Here is a 20,187-nt window from a genome sequence, read left to right as displayed (position 1 = left end):
CCGTGGTCATCCTCTCTCTCCTCGTGGGGTCCTCCTCCGGGGGTTCTCACCTCCCTTATGGGTTCTCCCTCTTTGAAATGTCTCTGAAATGCCCCCTTTAGTCCAGCCATGTCTCCCACAGTCCAACGCCTCCAGCCCCTGGGAAAGGGCTCACTGGGCCCCCTCTATAGGGAAGAGCCCCACCTCACCTTGACCCCGGAAGGGAAAGCTGAGAGCGGGCATAGCTCTTCACCTTGACCCCGGAAGGGAAAGCTGAGAGCAGGCATAGCTCCTCCCCCTTCACTTCCCGTTGTTGGTTCTACCTCCTCTTGGTTTCAAAACCCCGCCCACCACTCTCCATTGCCACCGCCCAAGGCAGGTCCCCTCTCAGCCCCCAAGCTCACGTCTAACCCCAAATCCCCTTCAGCCAGTGCCTTCCCTCAGAAACACTTAGCATCTACTTGTGGACCTTCCCTGCTCCCACTTAAAGCCCCCCAGGAGAGCCTGGCGCTCCTGACAACGCTGGGGGAACAGCCCCGCCTTCCCTCACCTCAGGGCCTCTGCCCACCTCCTCTCTCTGCCCGGAACATCACCACTTTTCCCATCCCCAGCGTCTGCCCGGGTCTTCATAGAGCTAACACCTACTCAGCCTGTGGACCTGTGTTAGGTGTCGCTTCCTCCAGGAAGGCTTCCCTGGTGGCTCAGACGGTAATTTGCCCACAATGAGGGAGACCTGGGTTCAATCCCTGGATCAGGAAGATCCCCTGGAGAAGGCCATGGCAACCCACTCCAGTACTCTTGCCTGGAAAATTCCATGGATGGAGGAGCCTGGTGGGCTACAGTCCATGGGGTCGCAAGGAGTCGGACACGACTGAGCGACTTCACTTTCTTTCTTTCCTCCAGGAAGCCTGCCCTGCTTCCTGAGTTTGTGGGGTCCGAGGCCTTCCGCGGATCCCGGCACAGCACTCAGCTGACAGATTGCTTCTTTCCTTGTCCTGCCACGTGGGGTGTGCTCTATTGTTTCCTCACCCAGCACGGGGCCTGGCCTGAAGCAAGCCCCTGATAGTCACTTCCTGAAGGAAGGGGGATACGGGGCTGTGGAGGTCTGTAGGCGCGTGCTGGCTCCATAGCAGGAACAAGCCTAGATAAAGCTGCACCCACAGGGCCTCCCACTAGAGTTCACGTTAGCTGGGCCCCCAAGAGTGGCTACAGAGGCAGCCAGGGGAGCAGGTGCCCAACGCACCATTTCCTTCCTTAGACTAGGCTGAGCGGGTGTGTGGTGTCTTAGAAACTGGGAAACATATTTTTGACAAGGAATGAAAAAGACTTTCTTTGTACTATCCTAAGGCAAGCAGTCATAAAATGAATAAACCAAAATGGAAAAAAAGTCCAGTTTCGAAGCATTACAACAAGCTGCTCTTTGCTTTTATAGAACATGATGTCCAGTTTTTTTTTCTTATTGCTAAGAAAAAAGATTTGCTATGCACATTATGCATAAAAAAACTAAAAAATTTGCTTTGTACATTAGCTGTGATATACTTAGTCGCTCAGTCATGTCCAACTCTTTCTGACCCCATGGACTGTAGCCTGCCAGGCTCCTCTGTCCATGGGGATTTTCCAGGCAAGAATACTGGAGTGAGTTGCCATGCTCTCCTCCAGGGGATCTCCCTGACCCAGGGATCGAACCGGGGTCTCCTGCATTGCAGGTGGATTCTTTACCAGCTGAGCCACCAGGGAAGCCCCCGCACATTAGGCACACACACAGAAAAACTTGACAGGTCCTTTCCAGCCACCGGGGGAGTAAAGTGAGGACAGAAGTGCTGGCCGTGGGCACCCGGGCATGTGAGGGCACAGATTTCATATCAGAGTCCCACCAGATGTCTATGGGGCCTCACCGTGGGCGAGAACTTGGAAGTTCAGGGCTGTGCCACCCTCCAGGAGGAAGAGGCGTGGGGACAGGGCACCTGCTGCCCCCAAAACCCTAAAGGAGAAGTAAGACAGCCCGCGGGGCACGGGGAGGGGGCCTCTCGCGGGAGGCATGGCCAGAGCACACCCCCACCCCAGTTGGCACTTTGCCCACCAGTGCAGGACTCTGGTCCCAGAGCCCAGGGGTGGGGAACTTCCTCCTCTAGGACCCAACCCTCCTTTTAGAGAAGGGTCCCAAGGCCTTAATTCTGGGCCAACTACTAGAAAACTTGCCTGTGACCTAAGCCACATTCTCCAATCTGTTGTTACCAGTGAGAGCCCGGATTTTTAAAAACTTCCATCTTTGACTGATTTTGACCTTGTGGGAGAAGAGAAGTGACTTGTGATCACTTGTGTTCTCTGCTCAGCCTCTGTGTGGTGATGAGCAGTGGGTCGCAAGGCAACACCCCTGATCTTGGACTCTGCTGACCAGAGGCAGGTCTGGTGGGTGCCGAGATGGGCCAGACCTTCCAGAAGGAGCAGTGGTGGGTGCTGAAATGGGCCAGACCTTCCAGGAGGAGCAGGGCTTCCCCAGGTGGTGATGGGAGAAGGGCGAGCACCCCGGGCAGGACCCCATTTGCACACCCAGGTGGCTCTGGTGTCCATCTGCCAGTGCAGGGGACATAAGCAATATGGGTTTGATCCCTGGGTTGGGAAGATCCCCTGGAGGAGGAATAGCACCCCACTCCAATATTCTCGCCTGGAGGATCCCATGGACAGGGGAGCGTGGTGGGCCACAGTCCATGGGTTGCAGAGAGTCGGACACGACTGAAGTGACTTAGCACCTAGCACCAGCACCCCTAGGAACGCCCAGGGCCATGCAAACCAGTTTAAGTGGCACTTCGCTCACAGGCTGTGAAAGGGGTTTCATGCTCTTAGAGAGAAAATTGAAGAGGACCTCAGTTTGGTCAGATACCAGAATGGAATGGCAATTTTCAGAATGACATATGACTTGGTTGAGAGGGGCTGGCTGAGGATGTCACTGGGGCTCTGGGTCCCACTGCCAGCTTTCCTACAGCACCCGTCAGCTCCAGGGTGTCCAGCTTGCCCCTGTTTGCCTGGGACTGTCCCCGTTTCAGCACTGAAATCCCACATCCCGGGCAAACAGGACACTTGGGCACCCTGGCTGACCTGTAGGTGCTTCCAGGGGTCCCACTGACCCACTTTTCCTCTGCGTGTGTGCTCTCAGCGCCAACTCTCTCCAAGAGGGAGACAAGGCACCTCCCAAATACTGGGCCTTCGATCACAGACACGCAGCAGAGAAAATGAGAAATGTCGCTGAGAAAATGAGAAGACATCTGTCTCTAAGTCCAGTCTCCACGGACTGTCCCAAATGGGGAGCTGGGCCCCTCTCACTGGCACAGAGTCCAGCTTCTAAGCACCAGTCCTGGGTATTGTGCCAACCCTGGGTACCACCCCTCCTGCCGCCAACCCTGTGGGATGTCAGGGGGAGCTGGCAGGCAAGGGCGGCTGGCTCAGGTCTCTGCATTTAGGAAGCAAAGCATGGAGCTGGCCATCCATGGGACTTTACGGTCAGTGACCAGCAGGGGCTGCTATAGGTGGGCAAGGAGTGGGCGACAGGGTCAAAGTAGATAGCAGCCTCATGCCAGGCAGGCCCCATGTTCTCGGTGTACAAGGGATCTATGCCGCTCACCTTGCACAACTGTTGAGGAGCCCTGAGGGTCTGAGGCGAGGCCAAGGCTGTGAGTCTGTAAAGACCACTGCTCCATGTGGGGAGGAGCTTATTGGGAACGGTCCGGGTGGGAGAATTTGATACCTGGCAGAGGCTCTTCTCAGTAGGGCCGGGGACTCCGGACAGCCTGCCACCCTCCAAGACGCTCCGGAGGTAGAAGAGAGGGAGACTCCCTCCCCAGGCCCACTGCTCCAGCCCCACCCTGGTCCCTGGCGTTGCCTGCTCTTTGCTCACCATCCTTATGCACGGATCAGTCACCTCTCAGTACCCAGCCTGGTCCCAGTTAAAAGTGCCGTGTCCTGGAGTCCTGACGTTCACCAGCAAGGCTCAGGGCTCAGGGAGATGGAGGGGCCGGCCTGCAGCAGCGCCTGTAGTTAGCGGGTGTGGGGCTGAGAGCCAGCCTGGGAAGGGCCTCTGGGGGACCAGGAGGGAGTCCTGGGTGTGGCATCACCACATCCTCCAGGCGTGCTGGGCGCTGGACAGTCAGAAGCAGTGCATGTTGGAATGAACATGGAATAAATTGAAAGCGCTTGTTGGGTTCTCTCCGTGACCCCCAGGAGGCTCCACTGTCACATTTGGCTCTCCTGCTGAGAGAATATTTTCGAAATGCACGACATATCCCTGTCACCTACCATCACCTGTATCTGAGGGGCCAACAGCCAGCCAGGTGTGAGTCCTCCTCACCCCCGCTCACCTGAGGACGCAGACTCAGCCAGGTACTGTGACAGTGACGTGGGCATCGCCACTTACCAGCTGTGTGACCTCAGCAAGGCTTAGCCGTAGTCTGTTGCCAACATTTAGGGCCCTGGGCACAGGGAAGGCTGGACAGGTGCTCAGGGGAAAACAAAAGAACTATTTACATTTTAAATACCCTCCCAAAGATTCTGGAAGGAATCCTGACTAAAATCATTAAGACTTCATCATTATAAAAATAGCATTTTAAAATTTAGCTCATGTTTACAAGAAAAAGATCCATAGACAAGACCACATTGAAAAGTTGGGTATGTCTTAAAACACCCTCAATTAATGTAAAAGGCAAATCAGTAATGTATTTTTTAATAAGTATGGCAAAAGTTATTATCTTTAGCATGTAAACCTCACAGAGAAGTCAGTAACAAAAACCATTATTACGACCAAATTCATATTAAATAAGTGAATAGATGAAGGCATGATTGAATGAAGCTATGAATGAATGAATGAATGACAAACAAACGCAATGGAATGTAATTACAATTCTCAAGGAACAAGAAAATGGATAATACACAAAAAATTCATTATCACTAGCACTTGAACAAATGAAAATTAAAATAATGATATCATATGATTTTTGCCTATCCTATCAGCAGAATTCTTAGTGGCCACATATGCCTTGCTGAACAAGAAACTGGCAGAGATAGTGTTCATGTAGAAGGTGACTTGGTACCATTTTTCTGGAAACGACTGGACAGTATCAAAGCTCTTAAAAACCCTCGGCCCAGTGATCCCACTTCTAGAATCTATCCTGTGGAAGTATTTTAAAACATAGACAGAAGTTTATGATTAAAGATGCTTGCTCATCGCTGCATGATGATAAACAGAAAAAAAGAGCAGAAATACTCCAATATGTTAACAGCGAAAGAATATTTAGCTGAGGGCGTGGCTGTAGGTAGAATGATGCAGGGCCGTTCGATCTCATGAGGGGAAGCTTATGAAGCAGGATTAAAAGCTAAAGTCAAGTATGATCCCAAAGTTTGTTTTTTTTCTTTAAAAAAAAGGGGGGGAGCATGGGAAAAAAAAAAAAACTGGAAGGAAATAAAACCAACTGTCGCAGATGGGTTTCCTCGAGGGAAGTTTTGATTTCCTTTCTCAGTCTCTAAGCTTTCTACCATAAGCATGAGTGACTTTCCCCTGGAAAACAAACAGGCATGCACGTGCGCATGCAAACGCAGACAGGAAACCAGAACCATGCTTCCAGAACAAAGCGAGACGCCAATGTACAGTTTCTTGTATGGTGCCAGGAAGCTTGGACAAGGTGTATGGACAGAAATGCTGCTGGGCTCTACCTTTTCACACAGGGCAAGCACAGTTCCAGCCTGGATTATTGCAACCTGTTCTTCATTTCTCAAATTCTAAAACACAAAAATGGGCAAGGGCGTTTTACACTGATCCCACATCCCGTGCAGACAGTCAGCCCTACGCAACTCTGAAAGCGGCCTCCCCAGGGTCAGCCCCAACTCACAGAAGTGACAGGTCTGAGGACCGGCCCTTCGGGGGTGGGGACACCTCACACAGCGTCCCCGAGCCTTTTAGAAACAGGGCCTCGCTCAAGCCCAGTCTTTTAAGAAGGCAAAAGTTGCACTTTGGGATTTCAGAGATCTTGAGTGCTTCCACTTTCTTTCCGGGCATTTATTTTTAGGCCTTTTTAACCCTCATCACTCACACGCTGTCAGGATGACCTAACTCCAGAACCCCACTTCTGACGGATGCGGACCCAGCCACCCACGCAGGAACATGGCCATACAAAAGCCTTACATTGTACTTAGTCGATCTCTTAAATCAGGAAGAAATTAAAATGAAAACGGAAACAAAAGCCACAACAGAGTACACCCGAATCAAAACAAGGACACGAAACCGGAAACCGATCGGTCATAGTTACCCCGTTATCGCCAAGGATATCTAATTTCTTCATAAGGTCAGAAATATTCACATCCTGGAAAAGATGTCCAAGGTTCATTTTGTGTGAGCTACAGAGGCCATCCACACCAATCTCTGGGGCCACAGCCCTCACTCCTGGGAAGACACCACTCCCTTCTTGTCTCTTAGTACATAAGGCCGGGCCGAGAGTTACTCTTGGTAGTCCCTTCAGGCAGAGAGGGCTGCTACCTGCTCTGTACTGGCTGAGTTTTACACCAGCACAGACAATGCTTTCTAGAAATTCTCACGGGATCCTGTGGGTCGGAAGGACCTCGCTGTGCCCGCGGGTCTAGCAGGATTCCAGGGTCACGGCCAACGGTTGTGAGAACCACCACAGCTCCCGCCTCTAGAACACTCAGCGTGCTCTGAGCACTTCACTGAGTCTTCAGGTTCATTATCTAGTTTAAAAACTGTCACACCCCTTTCACGATGTGGGTGTTGCCACTCAGATCTCCTAGATGAAGAGACTGAGGGTCAGACAGGCTCTGAGCCAGAGCCAGGAAGTGGCCAAAGTGGGGTTTGCTTTCAAGGCTGTATCCCAAGGCTCTGCTTTTTTAACATGAATACAAATCTGGTGACCCGGCTGGAGTGATAAACTCTGACTTTCAAAACAGAGTGGAGCGACAGGGGGGTTATCTTGTTAAAATCAGTTCTAGCCCTGGCACAGGCACACAATCCCCTTTCCAGCTGAGCCTGGCATTCAGGCGAGCGGGCCATGGCTGTAATAGAGTGGGGGCACCCCTCCCCGGGCACGCTACCTTAACTCCTTCCTGGCGACAGAACAGCTGGAGGGCGCTGCTGTTGTTCTCGGGAAAGGTGGTGATTTGGAGGTTAAATGCTGGCGACCTCCGCTCTCTCTCCTGGGGAAAAGATTTGGTTTAAAAACAGAACTTTATTGGATTATTTCACCACTTGTCATTTTCCCACGTTATTCAGCAAAAAACCAAGGAATTCCAGTTGGCAAAGGTGTTCCTAGTAAGCGCACACTCAGGCTATGGTCTCATCCGTGGTGGAGACGCCGTCCTGTCTGCCCCGCAGCTGATCCCCTGCGGACACTGGGTTACTTCTTAGCCTAGTCAGCTGGGAAGAAACGGTTAGCGGAGTGTCAGGAGTGGACCTGTTGATCAAAGCCCAGGAAGTCACACAGTCATCATTAAATACTTGATGAAGAATAATCACGGGAAATTTCAATAGAAGTCATTGTTAGCTCACTTTATCCTCACACAACCCCAGGAGGTAGCCATGAACGCTTCCGTTTTGTGGACAGAGAGAAGGAGGCTGTGAGACAGGGTCCCTCCGAGGTCCCATGCGATTGAGTGGCAAGGCAAGACCCCAGACCCTGGCTTCGTATCTTTTTCAATACGATCTTCTGACTTTGTTCACAGGTTTTTTTTTCTGATCTGCACTAACCTTCCAATGATCATTCTACCCCTGCCTTAGATTGATAAATCAAATCTCAACTATTAAATAAGGAGAGCAAACATTTTCCCAGAAGTGGTACATTAATCATACGTAAAGTGACAGATTTTTAAAAAGGGACTGAGATGCCCAATTACTTACAGAAATAAAGGAGAGCAGCAAAACAGTACTCTGGTCTCAAATGCGTTTCCTACACAGAGCTGCCTTTAAACCCCGAGCAATGGACAGGTCAGCCAGCAGCCAAGGCCTCACCAAATGATACCTTGAAATCAAACTGCTTTTATTTCCTCAAAATTACAGTCAGTAAGCTTGCTTTGGACCACGGCTGCAGAATCGAGCCACAGAACCAAAGAGTTACTTTAGCCATTAACTAAGAAATGTAGCCAAGGCAGCACTGGATGGCAGGTCCCTAAGCAGATCCTCTAAAGGAGAGGGGAAGGGCAGGGCCATTAATTCAATTAATTTCCACCAAGCCCCAATCTGGCTAACCTGGTTTGAAACAGTTTAGATAGAAAACCTTATTTCCCTCATTAGACTAGAACAACCACATTCACAATGGTTCCGTGCTATAGATGTCTCTTCTACCTGTAATACTTACTTACAGGGGGTCTCCATAGAAAAGGTGACACAAAAAAGCTCATGTTTTATATGAATGAAAGTCAGAAAACTGATTTCTAATGGGTCCTCCAAAGGATGGTGGAAACACTTGAAAGTTCTAGTAAAGTGACCAATGCTTATGGAAGTCTCATGAGAAATGGTGGGTAGCAAAGAGCCGTGAAAGGTTTTCTGACAGTGGTAGAAGTATTCACCATAATCTTTCATAACTTCTACTTCTGCTGCCTGAATGAAGGACTCGTTTATGTTCAGGCAAGAGCTGAATCGCACGGCAACACCTGGCTTTGAGACATTCAGGCCACGGTCCATGCCGCACAACAAAGTACAGGATGAGATGCTCTAGCGGGGTGAAGTGAAGTGAAAGTGGTTCTGTCGTGTCCGACTTTTGCGACTCCATGGACTATTCCATGGAATTCTCCAGGCCAGAATATTGGAGTGGGTAGCCTTTCCCTTCTCCAGGGGATCTCCCCAACCCAGGGATCGAACCCAGGTCTCCCGCATTGCAGGTGGATTCTTTACCAGCTAAGCCACAAGGGAAACCCTGTTCTAGGGAAAGCAGAATTTTAACTGAAGCTGAGAGGAGAAAATGAAATCCGAGAGACACCAACATTGCCAAGGAGCTCACTTTTACCGAGGGTTCAAGACATGCAAAGGCTTCGGTCGAGGGAAAGGAGAGCTGTGTCTCCACAGATGCTTAGAGAAAACCAGTCACAAACTCAGGCAATGTGTCACATGTAGATGAGTTTGAAATGGAAACAAATAAACGAAAAAGGATTATGAAGTCAGGTGGTAGCAAGGCAATACAGTGACACACCCGAGGCAGGGTTCCAGTTGGAAGCAATAAAACCATCCATGTCCTCACCCTGGACCCAGCTCTGTGTATCTGGGAAGTCACTGAAGGTTTGCAACAGGATTTCTACCTGTGGACAACAGTCAATCTCCCCTCACGCTAAGGGAATCATTCTGAGTTGCAGTTTGAGTTACAGACATATTTAGTCCAGTACTGCTCGCGATGCCTAGGTTTGCGTTCACTGCGTCAAGGAGGTGGAGTCATGTTACAAGCTTTCTCAACCACCTATTGCAAATACCTCCTCTTACCCTGTTTACTTACCTTGTGTTTACCTTTGCAAAGAGAAAACAGGCCAAACTAGCAGTAAACACATTATGGAGTCAGCCGCAGGCCAGGTCAGACCCCGCTCTTTCAAAAGGTGATATTCATGCATGCAAGGTCACTTTAAAAAGGTGTGTTATTAATTGCAACAGTGCTTCTGTCCGTGTTTGCAGAAGGCATACCAGGTGACTATGCATGCAGGAAAGAAGTAGTTATGGAAATGAAACACAAATAAAAAAGGCAAAATATTGCAAAAACAAATTATTTTATTAAGTGCAAAAACAAGCCGTAGGCAATAAATAGATTAGCTCTGGTACATGTCCAAAGACTTCGGTGAGCATTCTCTTCAGAACATATTAAGGCAGTGAAATTATTCTCAACGTACAGATTTAAAAAAAAAAAAAGAAAAAGAAAGAAAGAAAAGAAAACAAGTGTCACACGTCCCCTTACACATGCTTGAAAAACATCTGGGACTTTACATGAATTTCAGTTTGGGCTCAAAGAGAATGTCTGCTCCGTTTGAGAGTTTACAACAGATAGAGTCTCTTACTTCGAGTTCTAGCACTCTGAATTCTAACAGCTCGTTCTGATCCTTTGCGTCTTGCATTTCATTCTTCAGCTGGTTCTCTTCCATTTCCAGCCTGTAAATCTAGACCAGAGACACCTGCGGGTTAATGGTGGGAGAACCACTGTTTCTCATCGGAGGCCATAAGAACATGTCCTGTATCACGGACCCCCGGGGTGTTGACCTGGGGACACAGGGCCATTACCAGGGGTAGGGTGGGAAGGGGAGGGTCTCAGTGGGTGTGCAAGATGGGCCCTTTCTGCTCCGGGGGCTGGGATGGCCCAGATCAGAGGCTGTGCCTGCTTTGTCCCTGCGGCCCAAGCTTGGCCCAGCATGGGGGCCAGGTATTTGCTGAATACACGAATGGTGGAGAAACTAAGGCACAGAGCAATTGAGTCCCTTTCCAAAGGTCAGTCCTGGGGAAGCAACAGTGATCCCCAAGCCTGTCTGAATTCCTTCTATCCCAATCTCCCAGAGTCAGCCCACCCAGGGTCTGGCTAGTTGCACTAGTAAGGTGCCCTGGACTCTCCAGAGGGCTCCTATGAGTAGGAGATCCGAAAGTCTGGGAAGTGGGGCTGCCTGGGTCCCAAACCCACTGGGAGACTCTGGGCCAGCTATGTAGCTCCTTGGATGACACAGAGGCACAGAGCAGCCCCCACTTGGCGGCCTGCAGTGAGATCCAAGACAGCACATGGAAATGAAGGCCCTGATAGATCAGTTGGTAAAGAATCCGCCTGCAAAGCAGGAGACCCCAGTTTGATTCCTGGGTCAGGAAGATCCGCTAGAGAAGGGATAGGCTACCCACTCCAGTATTCTTGGGCTACCCGGGTGGCTCAGCTGGTAAAGAATCCGCCCGCAATGCAGGAGACCTAGGTTCGATCCCTGGGTTGGGACAATCCCCTGGAGAAGGGAAAGGCTACTCACTCCAGTATTCTGGCCTGGAGAATTCCATGGGCTGTATGGTCATGGGGTCGCGAAGAGTCAGACACGACTGAGCGACTTTCACTTTCACTGGTGGGTCATGGTCACCTTTACGCCTGCCTCCCCACCTCTAATGGGATGGTACTGCCCCCCAGGGGGACATCTGGAAATAGCATAAGAGTTCTCTGCCTCTCAGAATTTAGCCAGAAGGACCAGGGATCCGAAATCTCTCCCAAAGCCTGGAACTGCCTCACAGGAAGTGACCAGCTCTGTCCCCAGATGCTGTGGGGGGACATGGGACAATGAACGGCCACACAACAGGTCAGCACAGGGCCGGGACAGGAGCCTGCCGCCCTCCAAGGGGGCAAGGCTGGGCTTATCCAGTTGGGACATTTGAGGATGTTTAGAAGCTAAGGCCTAACACAGTCCACTTCCACCAGTACAGAAGGTGCAGAACAAGCAAATCTGCTGGGACAGAAAATAGGTTGCCAGGGGCTGAGGGGTGAGAGACAGGGGTGACTACAAAGGGGCAAGAGGGATCTTTAAGGGAAGCTGGAAATGACCTAAAAATTGCATGGTGGGGCTGGATTCACGACTCAGTAAATTTACTAAAAAAAAAAATCACTGAATTGTTCACAAATAAGAAAAAAATAAAGCTGAGGTATTGTCCCAAAGCATTAGATTGACCACTCAAGCCGACTCCCTACAAGTTCCATGACCACAGAGGGAAGGACAAGCTTGGCTCTGCCAGCACCACGGCCTCCAGTCGATGAACTGGACCATGACTGCCCAAGGATCTGCCCACCGACCCCTGCCTGGGGAGCAGGTGGTGGGGGTGGCGGGGTTGGGGAGTGGTCTGGAATCCAAGGCAACGTCAGAGGCAGCCTGGAAGCCCAGCATCAGGAGGACTGGCAGCCCTCACCACATCTGCAAACCAGCTCTGCGGGCCCCGACCCAGAGGACAGAGACAGGACCAGTGGGTGGGAGCCCTCAGGACGGGCGTGGGTGAGACTCCGGCAGCCAGAGCAGGCCCCGGGCTCCATGATCCCCTGGGGCGGGGCTCAGGGTGTTGGTGCCACGTACCTTTTCCAGCAAGTCCTGGTTTGTTCTGATGAGCAGCTGCTTCTCTTCAACCCATTTGGAATCCTAAGGAAAAGTACTAAATATGTTCATACTCATTGAAGCAGACAGTTAAGTAACAAAGCATCAGTGGGAAAGGTTATTTCATATGAACCTTTCTATGAAAAGGTCAGAGAGAAGGAGAGCAGTTAGAATGATCGCACTGTCCCTCTAAACCAGGGGTCCCCAACCTCTGAGCCGCAGAACCAGACCTCTTGTCAGATCAGCGGAGGCATTAGATTAGGAATCAGTCAGTCCAGTCGCTCAGTCGTGTCTGACTCTTTGCGACCCCATGGAAGCACGCCAGGCTTTCCTGTCCATCACCAACTCCCGGAGCTTACTCAAACTCATGTCCATCGAGTCAGTGATGCCATCCAACCATCTCATTCTCTGTCGTCCCCTTCTCCTCCCACCTTCAATCTTTCCCAGCATCAGGGTCTTTTCTAGTGAGTCAATTCTAGTAAGTCAGATTAGAAATAGAGAGCACAATAAATTTAAGGTGCTGAATCATCGTGAAACCAACCCCTCCCACACCCCTGTCAGGGGAAAAATTGTCTTCCATAAAAGTGGTCCCTGTGCCAAAAAGTTTGGGAACCACTGTGCTAAATGTTTAATCCTGAAAAAGAGAATTGGCAGGTCTGTGGTGCATTCCTCCTCCACTCATGTTCCCTAAATTTCAGGGAGCTCATCTGTATCAAAGCTACTGGTTTTTCCAGCAGTCATGTATGGATGTGAGAGTTGGGCCATAAAGAAAGCTGAGCACCAAAGAACTGATGCTTTTGAACTGTGATGTTGGAGAAGATTCTTGAGAGTCTCTTGGACAGCAAGGAGATCCAACCAGTCCATCCTAAAGGAAATCAGTCCTGAATATTCACTGGAAGGACTGATGCTGAAGCTGAAGCTCCAATACTTTGGCCACCTGATGTGAAGAACCGACTCCTTAGGAAAGACCCTGATGCTGTGAAAGACTGAAGGCAGGAGGAGAAGGGGAAGACAGAGGATGAGATGGTTGGATGGCATCACTGACTCAATGGACATGAATTCGAGCAAGCTTTAGGAGTTGGTGATGGACAGGGAAGCCTGGCGTGCTGCAGTCCATGGGATTGCAAAAAGTTGGACACAACTGAGTGATTTAACTGAACACCTGTTATCACTGACAGAAAAACGCCTGGAGCACAGCTGAGCTGATCCTGGCAGACCCTTCCAGGGCTTGTTCTCTTAGGCTCGAGGGCGAGTGTTCAGGCCACACCCCCATGGATGTGCCTGTGGACCTGGTGTCATCATAGTAACACGCTTCTGTTCATCTGAGACCCTTTGTCTAACCACATCTTTGTCTGGGCAAGTTCTGTCCAGGAATGTTCCATGAGCCGGGGGGCTAAGTCTGTCTTTACACCAGCATCTGCAGCACCTGACACGGTGCCCAGCACACAGCTAATGCTCAGTAAACGCCAGGGGATGGATGAAGGTATAAACGAGGGAACTTTCTCCCTCCCTTCCTTATACCCATCATGTATCACCCTGGGTCTTCCCAGGACTGACACACGTGTAGGCCCACGAGGCTGAATCCAGAGCTGGGTCCATTCATCTTTTTTCCTATGGGAGGTCGTTGGCAATGTCCCTCCCATGGCTCTGCCCCTTTGCAAGGTGACTCTGCAGCTCCTCCCAAGGAGCAAACTTGCTGCTGGGTATGGCTGCAGCATTCTTTGGTGACTGGCATATTAACAAATGTGATGCAGGCAGAGGCATGGCCTATATTTGTGCTTTGGGGGCTGCCCTTTCTTCCTGCTCCAAGACCTTTAGTTAAAGGAGCCAGCTTCTTTGAGGACGAGAGACCATGAGAGCCTGGCCAACAGCTGGCACTAATGCACAGACAGGACAATGAGGTTATTTGCGGCCATCTAGTCCTAATCGCCTGCAAAACGAAACTTCTAGAGTGACCTGAGGGGAGACCAGCAGAAGAACCACCCAAACTGCTGACCCACAGAACTGTAAGCACACAAAATTTCTGTTATTTGTAAACAACTCAGTTTTGGGGTGATTTGTTAGGCGGCAATAGCAAGCTGATACATTATCCCACACGCTGAGTACTGAGCCTGGCACAGGGCAAGGGCTCTTGGTAAAGTGCTCGTTGAATGAATGGCCATGTGTTTTGTCCCAGACTGGTCCCTTTATTTAGCAGGAACTGGGGGCAGAGCATGCCCCAAAATAGGGCCTAGCACCTCACGTGGGAGGTTAACTTAACCGTAGACTGTGGTTGGGCAAGTTTCAACCTGTGAGCTCAGCCTGAAAGAGGGAAGCTGAGGTCAATGGCAGGTGAGGACAGGAGTGTGAAAATAGCCTCATCTCTCACCTGGACTCCATCCAGGCTGTGTTGAGTCTCCCTCTTCCCCCATTCCCTATGTGTTAAGTACTATTACTAGCCCCACTTTAAAGATGAGGAAACCGAGGCACAAGGGATCACGTAATTTTCCCAGGGCTGTACAACAGGTCAGGGGCGGGGCTGGCCTGTGGCTTGTTGGCTGCAGTGTATGTTCTGCTCTGCTCTCCTGCCTCTTGGAGAGTTTTGGACTGGCTCCCAAGGCCACCTCTGCCATCACTCAGAGCTAGCTGCAGGTTCATTTGCACAACTGAATCCTCATAGGCAGTGTCAGCTTTTCTTCCAGATTCAAGTCAGAAAAGATTCTGCTGATCACTTTACATTTGGAGTTGTCTCCTATCCTTGTGCACTTGGCAAACAAACAAAGAAAAAGCCAAGTTAGATTCTCGTAACTAATGTTGGATTTTTTAAAACCTGGTAAAGAGGCAAATGAGCTGGGATAGGCCTGCATGAACTCTGCTAACATTTTTTTAAATTTCCTCTCACATTTCCAGAGCAAATGATATAGATTGACAGACCATCCCCCTGGGCACCAAGACCCTAGTGACCCCACCAAGGGGACAGAAATGCAAAGAGCTACAGGTCACGTGACCGTTTCTGCTCACCTGGCCCTTCTCAACCAGTAACTTCTCCAGATCCTCGATTTTGGCCTGACACCTCAGCAGATCAGCTTGGAGCTGTTCCCGAGTCTGAAATACAAAAGACCAGGAAGTGAGCAGGTCCCCCCGGATGATGACAGAGAAGGGGAAAGGACAAGGTGGAATCTGGTCCTGAGAAACGGGTCCTTTTTTCAGGAGCACACGTGCTGACTGGCCTGCCTGGTTCCTCTGTCACCTACGGGTGTGACACCTGGAAGAACTGCAAGGCCTTGAGAGGCCGTCAGCGCTACCCCTGCAGCCTGCAGCCTGGAGAAGCGGCCAGCTTCTTCACGAGGGCGAGTGAGGGGCCAGCAGGTCAGCTCCCAGCCCAGCTTCCCGATCCAGTGCCGTGGCTGTACCACCAACACCAGCCACACGTTCACCCTCGCTCAGCCCATCTCCTGACAAAGGTGTCACCTACAGTGAGGGCTGAAAACCAGATACCCCGAGGACCAGGCGGGTAGTATAAATTAGAGAGGCCGACTGGGTGAGGGGTACTAGGGAGTGGTGGGGACTGTGGCAAACCAGGGCACATGTCTCGGCTCGGGGCGGGGGGGGCGGCTGCCACTGAAGCCGCAGCCACTGAAGCTGCCACTGAAGCTGCGGCCAAAGGTGACTACACGGAATGGGAAGACTGGTGCTGCCAGATGCTCTGAGCTCTCAAGAGAAGCCGGAACCCAGACTTCTACATGAAATCTCTTGACTTTTGAACGGTGCAAGGAGATGAAGTTTTTTAATAAGAAACCCATGCTTCAGCCCAAACCACCTCCAGCACTGTATTTCTTCTGACCTACAGGTTACAGGCTGACACTATTGTAGCCGAGGAGCTTCCGTGCACAGCCTCATTCGCCACCCCCTACCTCAGAGGGCTGCTGTGGGAATGAAACGGGGGTGCACTGGGGTGAAAAGTCACCCCCAGCAGGAGCACTCCCAGGGGTCCCTCTTGCCTTCAGAGGGAAGGGCCAGCCGAGACTGGTCTGTGCGACTCCCGAAGATGGGCTAATGGCCAGTGAGTGGACGTTACTAGAAGGTGGAGGTCAGCCCAGCCATGAAGGCTGGTATGGTCCAGACCTGGGTGGCCAGCAGGGACCAGAGCGAGTGCTGGGTGGGTTTCGAGCACTTGGACAGCCCTGCCTGCGCTCCTTCGGGACATTCTTGGGGGCTTCTCAGCCGGGAAACAGAGATGTCTATTTCACAGTGAGTCTGATTTCATCACTGAGTCAAATTTCTGAAACCCTTCTTGCCAACGGAAGGGGCACAGGACACTGGGAAGGCAGCATTTCTTCTGCAAACCCTGCTCCCGCACTGAGGACGGGCAGGTAGATCCCATCAGGTTTGCCAAACGCTGGGACGTTACTGCAGCAGAGGCTGCCAGGCACCCCCCTATCCCCTCTCAGCACCCCTACAGAATCCGGCTGCCGGGAAGGGCACGCACGGGACACCCAGCCTCTGTCCGACCCCCCAGCACCTCCCCCTGGCACCTACCCGGGCCTCTCGCTCGGCGTCCAGTGTCCCGCCCACCTGCTCCTGAAGCAGGGCGTAGGCTCGCTGCAGCGCCTGGTACTCCCTGGTCAGCTGGCAGAACCTCAGGTCAGCCTCTTCTCGGGTTGTTGTCTTCACGTCATGGAAGAGAAAAGCGTGAGGAAGCCCGTGACTTGTCGTGAACGGCAGTGCCAGGGTCAAGTCAGGCAAAGACAATGTCCAGATGTCATGACCGCTGCCAGCTGTCACGTAACGGACCAGCCGCGGCCAGGACCTAACTGGAGGGCTCTGGAGAGAGCTCTGGGGAGAAGATGCCCTTCTCTACCATCTTCCCTGGAGCTCCCCGAACCCCGGGAATCACTGAATTGTGTGCAGGGGAGCAAGGGTGCGCCAGTCCTGACTGCATGCTGTAACAGGAGCCCCTCTCATCCCGCTTCCTGCTGGTTTCAGACTTCCCTGGTGGCTCAGACGGTAAAGCATCTGCCTACAATGAGGGAGACCCGGGTTCAATCCCTGGATCGGGAAGATCCCCTGGAGAAGGAAATGGCAACCCACTTCAGTATCCTGCCTGGAAAATCCCATGGACGGAGGAGTCTGGTGGGCTACAGTCCGTGGGTTTGCAAAGAGTCGGACACAACTGAGCAACTTCACTTTCTTTCACTTTTCCCACCCCGCAGGTCTCATTCTGGGGATTTCTCCTAAGGAGACAACCACCCAAAGAGCATCGCTGAAGTTGTGAAAAACTGGAATCCCCATAATGCCTCTCATCAGGAGCCCGTGAGGCTGGACGCACAAGCAGATCCGTGGGGGTTTGCTCGGGACGGAGGATGACGACCAACACAGCATCTGGTGCTGAAAGATGCCTGTTACACGTTCTTGGTGAAAAAGGCAAATCAGAAAGTGTGTGTCTGACGTGATCGTGTTTGACTGGGGTTTCCGGAGTGAATCCCACGGGGCGGGGTGGGGAGAGGAGAGGGGGGCTGCTCTTTGCTCCTGTGTGACTCAGGCTCTCGGGAGCAGAGGAGAGGTAGGTGGATGCGCGTGCAGACGGAGGGTCAGGAAAGCGTGAGAGAGGGGAGTCGGGGTGAGAGGCTCCAGGTGAGCCTCCCTCTGCTCTTTTCTGCTGCTCGTGTTCTCTCCTACAGTGACACGCCATCTTTATATACACAGGTGTGTGTGTGTGTGTGTGTGTGTGTGTGTGTGTGTACAAGCCTGGGGGGAGGCGAGGGGCAGACCACCACACAGCAGTTTTAATGACAAAGGGCAAGTGGCACTGCCGTGGCTACAGGTCTCCGGTGTGAAATCCGTGCTGGGAAGGGAAAGGGTCTCCCCCAGGCTGCAGGCATCCCCCGCCCCATCACCATTCTCAGAACCTGTGAAAGTGGGGAACCCCCTCCCTGGGCACAGGCTGTGACCGCACAGGTCCTGCGAGGTTCGTCCCGGGGCTACAGAGGCCGGGTGAGGCGAGAGGCACCCCTTTACAAGCACCCGGGGGTGAGGCCCGCTTACGTCGTCCAAGTCCTCCTCGGGCGTGGCCGGAGCCCTGTCCGTCCTGTCTGTGTTGCAGGACGTCTCTGACAGCGTTTCTGAGTCCACAGACTCCTCGTCAAATCCAAAAAATGTCTCCACAACATGCTTCTGTGAAAGGCAATTTGCACGGCATGAGAGAGGGACTCAAGAGTCGCCTGGATACCCCCACCCTGTCCTCCGCGGGCAGAGGGGTGACAGTGTGCATCAGGGCCACTGGGGCATCCCAGTTGGGGGGCTGTGACTGCTGAGGGGGAAGGAGGTGGCCGGAGGTGGTCAGAGGGTGGAGGGTGGCCGCAGAGGGTGCTGGCCCAACCCTGGCTCCAGGCTCACGAGCTGATGACCTTTTGCAAGGGAGCCACGTAGCCTGCCTGAGCGCCAGCTTCCTTCTCCGTCAGAGGGACACAGGCCCCCCACCTCACCCATGAGCACAAAGTGAGGTCACCGAGCAACGTGCCCAGCGTGGTAACACATGGTGAGCAGCATCCTTGCTGTACTGAGTTGGGGGAGGGGAGGGCGGGGGCAGGCCACGTGAGATGTCGGGTTCTAGGTCAGATAGAATGGTGAAAGGGGCAGAGTGGCCACAGGTGGACCTGGGGTTCTGATTGGCTGGGCAAGTTGGGGGGCGGGGGGCCCAGGTCCTCACTAGATGTGCCCTAAGAGGCAATTTTAGTTTAGTTTAACAAGCACATTTATAAAATTAGAAGGAATGGTGTAATGGACCCATATACACCCAGTACTCAGATTCAGAGGCGGTTTTGAGGCTCTGTGTGCTGGGCTTCCAGCTACCCTGTCCAGCACTTCTCTCACCCCAAATATCACAAGAGATGGGGCTTCATTCGCTCACTTATTCATTCATTCCTTAAGTGAACACCTGACTGAGCGCCTTCTATGGGTCAGACCCTGGGTGGGGCCTGGGGGGCCACAACCGATCAAAACCAGGCCTGATCCCTGCCCCAAAGAGCTTCTGTCCCTTGGGGCCTCAGATGCCAACCGGCAATCACCAGATCAACATCCCTTGTCCTCAAAACACTGGCTTTTCCCCCATCCACAAATAGCCCCTGAGAAGGAGTTTTGTTTTTACAAATCAGGGGATGCTCTTGACCGTGAAGAAAGAACCATACCTAAATCCAGAGCCAAGCTCCCACTCGTTAATCTGAACCAGGTTCTCCCAGAGTCCCTCCCCACCCGTCAACACACAGAGGCACCTCCCTCTCTGTCACAGCCAATGCCTGTGTACAAGCTCATGGGTCCAGATGGCAGAAAAATGTGGCTGGTGCCCCTAACAGGATTAGGAACTAATTCAGAACCAGGAAGCAAGGGGAAGGGAGGCTCCTTTGTTATTCTGTACAGTTTAGCATCTCTCATGAGGCTTTGTGGGAAGCACCCGGCCATGGCTGTCACCCACAATGGCCTTGCATTTAGCATCTGTGTTTCTGCAAACTGCTTTCGCCTTATGCTTTTTGCTTATTTAACACAGGTGGGGCACATACTGCCCCCTGAACTCCCGGGTCACACGTCAGCCACCTCCTCGACAGTTCCAGGGAGGCTGGTGCACGCTGACCTAACACTCCTGAACCTGCTGTTTCCATGTTCGGACTAACCTGTGTTCACCACTGGCAGCTCCATCTTTACGGTTCCTCAGGCCAAAAACCAACCCCTTTCTCCACTCCATGCTCCACGCCTCCGAGAGAAACCCTGCTGGCTCGATCTTCAACCCACGATCCAACCCTCCATGAACCAGCACCTCCCTCCTGGTCCAAGCCACCATCACCTCTCACTACTGGCCTTTCGGCTTCTGCCTTTGTCCCATAACCTGGTGGCCAGAGTGACTATTTTGCAACAAGAATCATGTTGTGTTGGTCTTTGTTCAAAGCCCACTGGCCCTGCACTACACTTAAGTGGAAGCCAACATCAACAGTGCAGTCCACAGGCCCTGCTCCGGCAGTGAGCCCCCTACCCTGCTCCGGCCTCATCCGCTCCTCACCATTGGGCTCCAGTCACACTGCCGAGCACACCTCTGCCCCTTCCACATGCCTGCCACAGGGCCTTTGCACTGCCAAGATGCTGTCCCCCAGAACCCACATGACTCTCCCCTTCCCT

The 20,187-nt window shown here is 52.1% G+C and overlaps 1 protein-coding gene across 5 annotated transcripts in view; it reads right to left on the bottom strand.

Annotated features, from left to right (window-relative positions):
- JAKMIP1 (janus kinase and microtubule interacting protein 1) overlaps positions 1–20,187 on the bottom strand; it is a 154,591-nt gene that overhangs the window by 17,823 nt on the left and 116,581 nt on the right. For 4 of the 5 annotated variants that reach the window (XM_043448351.1, XM_043448349.1, XM_043448347.1 and 1 more), the window contains 5 exons: positions 18,067–18,195; positions 16,561–16,689; positions 15,043–15,126; positions 12,025–12,087; positions 9,702–10,104 (listed from right to left, as the gene is read on the bottom strand). In XM_043448351.1, coding sequence (XP_043304286.1) covers positions 9,931–10,104; positions 12,025–12,087; positions 15,043–15,126; positions 16,561–16,689; positions 18,067–18,195 — 579 coding nt within the window. In that variant the 3' untranslated portion in view covers positions 9,702–9,930. Of the gene's footprint in view, positions 1–5,679; positions 5,746–6,272; positions 6,327–7,068; positions 7,171–9,701; positions 10,105–12,024; positions 12,088–15,042; positions 15,127–16,560; positions 16,690–18,066; positions 18,196–20,187 lie in introns of those variants that run through there. The other variant, XM_043448352.1, reaches the window with a different exon arrangement.

The sequence above is a fragment of the Cervus canadensis genome, chromosome 26 (assembly GCF_019320065.1).
Source record: "Cervus canadensis isolate Bull #8, Minnesota chromosome 26, ASM1932006v1, whole genome shotgun sequence".
Classification (NCBI taxonomy): Eukaryota; Metazoa; Chordata; class Mammalia; order Artiodactyla; family Cervidae; genus Cervus; species Cervus canadensis.
This window is presented reverse-complemented; position numbering and strand designations above follow the sequence as displayed.